The sequence below is a fragment of the Nicotiana tabacum genome, chromosome 9, assembly GCF_000715075.1.
Source record: "Nicotiana tabacum cultivar K326 chromosome 9, ASM71507v2, whole genome shotgun sequence".
In the NCBI taxonomy this organism is placed as follows: Eukaryota; Viridiplantae; Streptophyta; class Magnoliopsida; order Solanales; family Solanaceae; genus Nicotiana; species Nicotiana tabacum.
In genome coordinates this window covers 76,763,467-76,772,975 of record NC_134088.1, presented here as the reverse complement: position 1 = coordinate 76,772,975, position 9,509 = coordinate 76,763,467, and the positions used below count along the sequence as shown (strand labels likewise).

Genomic DNA, 9,509 nt, shown 5'->3' with positions numbered 1-9,509 from the left:
TAGACCACCAGTCAAACAAAAACCCAGAAAGTTCAAACCAGGTTTGATTTTGAGGATATAAGAAGAAGCAACCAAGAAAATAGAAGCGAACATAGTGAGGGTCACCAATTATGCAACATGGTTGGAAAATATCGTCCTGGTACCAAAGAAGGATGGGAAGATCAGGATATGTGTGTATTATCGAGATCTTAACAAGGCCAACCCGAAAGATGATTTCCCTTTACCAAACATTCATATCCGCAACGACAACTGTGCAAAGCATGAGCTGTAGTCATTCATGGATTGTTTTGTTGGATACCATCAGATCCTGATGCATGAAGAATATGCAGAAACGACGTCGTTCACTATGCCTTGGAGAGTTTACTGCTACAGAGTCTTGCAATTCAGCCTAAAAAATGTTGACGCTACTTACATGAGGTCCATGACAAACCTCTTTCACTACATGATTCATAATGAGAATGAGGTATGTATGGATGACGTCATCATCATATATCAAAAGAGTTCAGAACAATTGGACGACCTGAAGATGTTTTTCGAATGATTGCGGAGGTATAGTTGAAGTTGAATCCTACAAAATGCGCATTCAGAGTCCCAAATAGAAAATTGCTAGTATTCATCGTAAGCAGGAAATGGATAGAACTGGATCCTTCAAAGATCAAAGCCATTCAAGAGTTGTCGTAGCCCAAGTGCAAGAGGTTGTAATGCGTTTCCTTGGTAGGCTGAATTACATTAGTCTTTTCATCGCCCAGTCCAAAATAATTTGTGAACCTATGTTTAAGCTACTAAAGAAGGATGCCACTACAAAATGGACAGAAGTGTGTCAGAAATCCTTCAACATAATTAAGGAGTACTTGTCAAATCACTCAGTGTTGGTTCCTCCCGAGCCCGAGAAGCCGCTATTGTTATACCTGTCAGTTTTGGATAATGCATTTAGATGCGTGTTGGGACAACATGATGAGACCAAAAGAATGAAGCAGGTCATGTTTTACTTAAGTAAGAGGTTCACACTATGTGAGGCCAAATACTATCTGATACATCGCACTTGCTGTACCTTGAATTGGATCACCCATAAATTGAGGCATTACATGTCAGTATACACCACGCATCTCATATCCTGGCTCTTCCCGTTCAAGTATCTCTTTTAGAAGATAATGCCTACAGGAAAACTAGCCAAATGGCTGATTCTCCTTGGCGAATTTGACATTATGTACATAACGCAGAAGGTCATCAAAGGACAAGCCTTAGCCTATCACCTTGCAGAGAATCCAGTGGATAAATATTATAAGAAACTCAATACGTACTTACTAGATGAGGAGGTGTTGTTCGCCGAAGATGATATCACAGAGTGATACCTAAGGTGGAGAATGTTCTTCGACGGAGCGGCGAATTTCAAAGGAGTACGAATAGGGGACTCTGATCAATTGATATATCAAGTTCAATCAGAATGGACTATCAAGAATGTCAATATCCTACCATACATGCACTATATGGTAGGAGCTAAGCAAGAAGTTCACAAAGATCGAGTTCAAGCACATTCCCGGGATCTAGAATTGGTTTGCTAAAGCCATTGCAACCTTCTCATCCATGATTTAGCATCTAGATAAAAATTACATAGACCCTATCAAGATAGAGATCAAATTTCAACATGCCTACTCTTTTCATATAGATACAAAGCTAGATGATAAGCCATGGTACAACAACATCAAAAGATTCCTTGAAATAAGAGAGTATCCAGGGAATGCTACTAATAGTAAGAAGCAAACACTCAGAAGGCTGGAAAATCAATTTTTCCTTAATGAGGAAGTCTTTTATAGGAGGACCCCATACTTGGGTCTGTTAAGATGTGTAGATGTCGTTGAAGCAACTAGATCTCTAGAAGAAATACATGCAGGAACGTGTGGACCCCATGTGAATGGCTTCACCTTAGCAAATACAAATTACAGAGCTGGATACTTTTGGATGACTATGTAAAGCGATAGTATCTTCTATATGCATAAGTGTCACCAGTGCCAGATCCACGCGGATTTTATCTGGGTTCCGCCTAAAGAGGTAAAAGTAATGTGTTCGCCTTGGTCATTTGCCGCTTGGGGCATGGACGCGATTGGACCCATAGAGTGTGTTGCATCAATTGGGCACCGTTTTATCTTGGTAGCCATTGACTACAACACCAAATAGGTCAAAGAATCTACATACAAGGCCGACACAAAGAAAGTAGTGGCGGATTGCATCGGTAACAACATAGTTTGTCGGTTTGGGATACCCGATTCAGTCATCACTGACAACGCAGCAAATCTCAGCATTGATCTCATGGGATAAATTTGTGATAAGTTATGAATTGTCCACCGTAACTCTAGAGTGTACAGACCGCAAATGAATGGAGCAATTGATCGTCCAACAAAAACATCAAAAGTATTACACGAAAGATAGTGGACAATCATAGCCAATGGCACGAGAAATTATCCTTCACCTTACTAGGTTATCAGAGCACCATGAGGAGACCCACTGGGGAAACGCCATACATGTTAGTATATGACACTGAAGCTGTCATACCCGCAAAGTTCGAGATACCATCTTTAAGAGTCATTCAAGAAGCCATGTTAGACGACACAAAATGGACACGGGTCAGGAATGAGCAACTCATGGTCATTGAAGAGAATAGAATGGATGCGGTATGTCATAGTCAATTGTATCAAAATAGTTGTCGCCGCCCAAGAGTAAGAGGATGTAATGAGTTTCCTTAGTAGGATGAATTACATCAGTCGTTTCATCGCCCAGTCCACAATAATTTGTGAACCTATCTTCAAGCTACTAAAGAAGGATGCCACTACAAAATGGACAGAAGAGTGTCAGAAAGCCTTCAACATAATTAAGGAGTACTTGTCAAATCACCCAGTGTTGGTTCCTCCCGAGAAGCAAATGTTGTTATACCTGTTGGTTTTGGATAATGCATTTATATGTGTTTTAGGACAACATGATGAGACCGAAAGAAAGGAGCAGGTCATGTTTTACTTACGTAAGAGGTTTACACCATGTGAGGCCAAATACTATCTGATACATCGCACTTGCTGTACCTTGAATTGGATCACCCATAAATTGAGGCATTACATGTCAGTATACACCACGCATCTCATATCCTGGCTCGTCCCGTTCAAATATATCTTTTAGAAGATAATGCCTACAGGAAAACTAACCAAATGGCTGATTCTCCTTGGCGAATTTGACATTGTGTACATAACGCAGAAGGTCATCAAAGGACAAGCCTTAGCCTATCACCTTGCAGAGAATCCAGTTGATAAATATTATAAGCAACTCAATACGTACTTACTAGATGAGGAGGTGTTGTTCGCCGAAGAAAATATCACAGAGTGATACCCAAGGTGGAGAATGTTCTTCGACGGAGCGGCGAATTTGAAAGGAGTACAAATAGGGGCAATTCTAGTTTCGGAATCAAGACAGCATTACCCGGCATCATCAAAGATAAGGTTCCCTTGCACCAATAATATGGCCGAGTACGAAACATGTATCCTCGGGATCAGGATGGAGGTTGACATAAATATCAAGGATCTTTTGGTCACAGGGGACTCTGATCAATTGATATATCAAGTTCAATCAGAATGGACTATCAAGAATGTCAGGATCCTACCATACATGCACTGTATGGTAGGAGCTAAGCAAGAAGTTCACAAAGATCGAGTTCAAGCACATTCCCGGGATCCAGAATGGGTTTGCTGAAGCCATTGCAACCTTCTCATCAATGATTCAGCATCCAGTTAAAAATTACATAGACCCTATCAAGATAGAGATCAAGTTTCAACATGCCTACTGTTTTCATATAGATACAAAGCTAGATGATAAGCCATGGTACAACAACATCAAAAGATTCCTTGAAATAAGAGAGTATCCAGAGAATGCTACTAATCGTAAGAAGCAAACACTCAGAAGGCTGGCAAATCAATTTTTCCTTAACGGGGAAGTCTTTTATAGGAGGACCCCATACTTGGGTCTGTTAAGATGTGTAGATGTCGTTGAAGCAACTAGATCTCTAGAAGAAATACATGCAGGAACGTGTGGACCCCATGTGAATGGCTTCACCTTAGCAAATACAAATTACAGAGCTGGATACTTTTGGATGACTATGTAAAGCGATAGTATCTTCTATATGCATAAGTGTCACCAGTGCCAGATCCACGCGGATTTTATCTGGGTTCCGCCTAAAGAGGTAAAAGTAATGTGTTCGCCTTGGTCATTTGCCGCTTGGGGCATGGACGCGATTGGACCTATAGAGTGTGTTGGATCAATTGGGCACCGTTTTATCTTGGTAGCCATTGACTACTACACCAAATAGGTCGAAGCATTTACATACAAGGCCGTCACAAAGAAAGTAGTGGCAGATTGCATCGGTAACAACATAGTTTGTCAGTTTGGGATACCCGATTCAGTCATCACTCACAACGCAGCAAATCTCAGCATTGAACTAATGGGATAAATTTGTGATAAGTTATGAATTGACCACCATAACTCTAGAGCGTACAGACCGCAAATGAATGGAGAAATTGAAGCGTCCAACAAAAACATCAAAAGTATTACACGAAAGATAGTGGACAATCATAGCCAATGGCACGAGAAATTATCCTTCACCTTACTAGGTTATCAGAGCACCATGAGGACACCCACTGGGGCAACGCCATACATTTTAGTTTGTGACACTGAAGCTGTCATACCCGCAAAGGTCGAGATACCATCTTTAAGAGTCATTCAAGAAGCCATGTTAGACGACACAAAATGGACACGGGTCAGGCATGAGCAACTCATGGTCATTGAAGAGAATAGAATGGATGCGGTATGTCATAGTCTGTTGTATCAAAATAGTTGTCGCCACCCAACAGCAAGAGGATGTAATGAGTTTCCTTAGTAGGATGAATTACATCAGTCGTTTCACCGCCCAGTCCACAATAATTTGTGAACCTATCTTCAAGCTACTAAAGAAGGATGCCACTACAAAATGGACATAAGGGTGTCAGAAAGCCTTCAACATAATTAAGGAGTACTTGTCAAATCACCCAGTGTTGGTTCCTCCCGAGAAGCCAATGTTGTTATACCTGTTGGTTTTGGATAATGCATTTATATGTGTTTTGGAACAACATGATAATACTGGAAGAAAGGAGTAGGTCATGTGTTCCTTAAGAAAGAAGTTCACACCATGCGAGGCCAAATAAAATCTGATACAGCGCACTAGTTGTACCTTGACATGGATGGCCCAGAACTTAAGTCATTACATGTCAGCATACACCACGCATCTCATATCCCGAATCGACCCACTCAAGTATATCTTTTAGAAGATAATGCCTATAGGAAAACTAGCCAAATGGCAGATTCTCCTCAGTGAATTTGACACTATGTACATAACGCAGAAGGTCATCAAAGGACGAACCTTAACTTATCACCTTGCAGAGAATCCAATGGACAAGTATTATAAGAAACTCGGTACGTACTTCCTAAATGAGGAGGTGTTGTTCGCCGAAGAAGATATCACAGAGTCATACATAGGGTGGGGAATGTTCTTCGACAGATCGGCGAATTTCAAAGGAGTAGGAATAGGGGAAATTCTAATTTCAGAATCAGGACATCATTACCCGGCATCAACAAATATAAGGTTCCCTTGCACCAATAATATGGCCAAGTACAAAATATGTATCATCGGGATCAGGATGGAGGTTGACATGAATATCAAAGATCTTTTGATCAATTGATATATCAAGTTCAATCAGAATGGACTACCAAGAATGTCATGATACTACCATACATGCATTGTATGGTAGGAGCTAAGCAAGAAGTTCACAAAGATCGAGTTCAAGCACATTTCCAGGATCCAGTATGGGTTTGCCGAAGCCATTGCAACCTTGTCATCCATGATTCAGCATCCAGATAAAAATTACATCGACCCTATCAAGATAGAGATCAAGGTTCAACATGCGTACTGTTTTCATATAAATACAGAGCTAGATGATAATCCATGGTACAACAACATCAAAAGATTCCTTGAAATAAGAGAGTATCCAGAGAATGCTATTAATAGTAAGAAGCAAACACTCAGAAGGCTGGCAAATCAATTTTTCCTTAACGGGGAAGTCTTTTATAGGAGGACCCCATGTGAATGGCTGGCAAACCTAACTCTATTAAGATGTGTAGATGTCGTTGAAGCAACTAGATCTCTAGAAGAAATACATGAAGGAACGTGTGGACCCCATGTGAATGGCTTCACCTTAGCAAATACAAAATACAGAGCTGGATGCTTTTGGATAACTATATAAATAGATAGTATCTTTTATATGCATAAGTGTCACCAGTGCCAGATCCACACGGATTTTATCTGGGTTCTGCCTAAAGAGGTAAAAGTAATGTGTTCGCCTTGGTCATTTGCTGCTTGGGGCATGGATGCGATTGGACCTATAGAGTGTGTTGCATCAATTGGGCACCATTTTATCTTGGTAGCCATTGACTAAAACACCAAATAGGTCGAAGCATCTATATACAAGGCCGTCACAAAGAAAGTACTAGCGAATTGCATCGGTAACAACATAGTTTGTCGGTTTGGGATACCCAATTCAGTCATCACTGACAATGCAGCAAATCTCAGCATTGATCTCATGAGAGAAATTTGCGAGAAGTTATGAATTGTCCACCGTAACTTTACAGCGTACAGACCGCAAATGAATGGAGAAGTTGAAGCGTCCAACAAAAACATCAAAAGTATTATACTAAAGATAGTGGACAATCATAGCTAATGCACGAGAAATTATCCTCCCCCTTACTAGGTTATCATAGAATAATGTGGACATCCACTAGGGAAACACCATACATGATAGTATACGGCATTGATGTTGTGATACCCGCAGAGGTCGAGATACCATCTTTAAGAGTCATTCAAGAAGCCATGTTAGACGACACAAAATGGATACGAGTCAGGTAGGAGCAACGCATGCTCATTGACGAGAAGAGAATGGATGCGGTATGCCATAGTCAATTGTATCAAAATAGGACGGCCAATGCACTCAACAAAATGGTGAAGCCTCGCCAGTTCATATCAGGGTAGTTGGTTTTGAAGAAAATATTCCCCTCATCATGATGAGGCCAAAGGAAGGTTCGCACAAAATTGGCAAATTACTTGCGTGGTTCACTGAGTGTTATCGGGGGGAGCTTTGATCTTGGCAGAGATAGATGAAAGAATCAACACAAACCCTATCAATGCGGATGCAATCAAAAGATGTTATGTTTGAAGACAATAGAGTTAGGTTTTGGTTGAACTGAACTACGCTCAACCTGACTTCCCATGGAGGGATACGTAGGCAACCGACATAATGTTAATTTTTTCTCTCCCCCCCCCCCTCTTTTGTAATAGGAGATCCAAATATCATCTTGTATGTAATCGGAACTACGCCACTACTTGATTTTCTTGTGAAGGAATACGTAGGCAATCCTCATTGGATTCAGCCATCTTTTGTAATTGAATTACGTTATGGCCTGATTCCATTTTGGATACGTAGGCAGTCAGAGTCATACTCAGCCACTTCATTTTCAATCTCATCATTTTGCATCTGTGGTAATCGGACTACGTTTTGACCTAATTCTATTTGGATATGTAGACTGTCTGAGTTAGGCTCGGTCATCTTCATCTTATTTTCTTTACCATTACCCACGCGCTATGTTCATACCTTATTCCATTTCAGATATGTAGGCAACCTGAAAGGGTTTGGTCATAACCCTAGTAAAACCTGAAAGGGTTTGGTCATAACCCTAGTAAAACAGCAAGAATCCACATCGTCATAAGCATCATGGGGGATAGACATCAATAGGATAGATTCATCAAGAAACAACGCTCATATTTGAGGAACTTCTGAAACATGTCATAATCCGGAAAGATGACATCCAAAATATTTTCTAAAGATATCATAATTCGCTCCACCTACCAAACTTCATGGCGTAACCTCATCGGGACCGGGGCAAAGGCAGGACGATGGTCAACACAAACCAACACCCCCTGCTAAGAATATTTCTTCTAATTCAGGGCCAACATGACATAAAGAAGTGCTGGAACACACTGAGGCAATGACGGTTCCGCCACTCCCTCATAATTATCACCATTTTTTCCTTATTCAATTTTTCCTTATATAACTAAAAACTAACTCTCAGATTTGTGCATGTATCTTGGAAACAGGTTGTTGACTTAGAAGAAGCATATTGTATATTGCAAACTGTCTAGTCGAACCTCGGCTTCGCCAATCAAATCCTTGTATATAGCAAATTGTTCGCTTTGCCAAGATGAGTGATCCATACCGCCGCTCTGCCACATCGGAGATAAGAATAGATAGCTGCAAACCTCATCACCAACATTCTGCCAAGTGACGTCCATGATTTAGTTTTTTAGTGAAGAGTGCCTCTTGGGCATGCTCCTCATTTCTTTATTTTATCTCGAACGTTTTGACATTTTGCTCATGCAGCTTACATGCATGATTGCATTTTTTAAGTCAGAAACTCCCATCGTGTGGAGATACTTTACATTTTAGTTCAATCACTCCCATCACGCGGAGATACTTTACATTTGAATGCAACTTCACCCAGTAAGCGGGGATGCATATACATTACAATTCAACTACTCCCATCGCGCGGAGATACTCCCAACATGAGGAGACTTAATTCTCTGACAGCTGTGGGATGGTACACAGCCCGGCTAACAATCTAGTATAAATTCAAGTATCTCATCATCCCAATACCAAATAGCGGCTAGCCGGCAGCTAGGCATCATCATTCTTGCATCATTTATATTTCATCTTAGTATATTCTGCATTCCAATATCTTGGTATGTGTGTATTTCATTCTTTTTGCAGGAACAAAGATCGCAACGTGGAACTCCTTCTAAGCATCAAACCAAGCTACAACGCTATGAGGGACATCAAACTCATAAGCAGGCCAAGGATCCGAGCTCAAACTCAAATACGATCAGTGGAACTCTTATTCTTCAAATCAAGCTGCAACTCAAAGATATATTGGGTACCAAGTCTTCCATCTCACGATATCGTCATAATATGATTCTGGGAGAATTCATGAGAGCATCTCTTCCCCAAAATCTTCACTACAAAACTACATGAGGCCAGATCCTCATTAAGCTCGAGGTTTGTAAGTAATTCAAAGCCATAATTCGGCCCGAACACCCCAAAAATCTTCCTGGAATCCTTCTTAACCCATAACCCTACAACTCATAATCTTCCTTAATCTAAAAGACATTCATGCAAGGCATGCCTAAAGTCGGGATAAAATTGGCCTTGGTTGAATATCTTTGTCCGCAAACGCTTTTATCGTCAACGATCAAAGAGGGGTAGCTGTGGATGGACAATTTTGACACTCCCTTTTAAAATTAAATTATTTATAGTTAATAATTTGCAATGAATGCTTTGAAATTATTTTCAAGCAAAAATACCTATTTTACAAAATTAATTAAGTATTAATAGTGT

At 40.5% G+C, this 9,509-nt stretch overlaps 1 protein-coding gene across 1 annotated transcript; it reads left to right on the top strand.

The window, feature by feature from the left end:
- Positions 1–2,489: 2,489 nt before the first annotated feature.
- LOC142163971 (uncharacterized) lies at positions 2,490–4,141 on the top strand. The gene is made up of 2 exons (XM_075221127.1): positions 2,490–2,669; positions 3,665–4,141. The coding sequence occupies exons 1-2, from the start codon at positions 2,490–2,492 to the stop codon at positions 4,139–4,141; spliced, it is 657 nt and encodes a 218-aa protein (XP_075077228.1).
- Positions 4,142–9,509: the final 5,368 nt, after the last annotated feature.

Excerpts from the sequence above, each read along its gene's own strand:
- LOC142163971 (XM_075221127.1), top strand. The coding sequence starts at position 2,490 with ATGAGGAGACCCACTGGGGAAACGCCATACATGTTAGTATATGACACT. Across the intron at positions 2,670-3,664 it reads AAGAGAATAGAATGGATGCG|GAGCTAAGCAAGAAGTTCAC; the intron begins GTATGTCATAGT and ends ACTGTATGGTAG.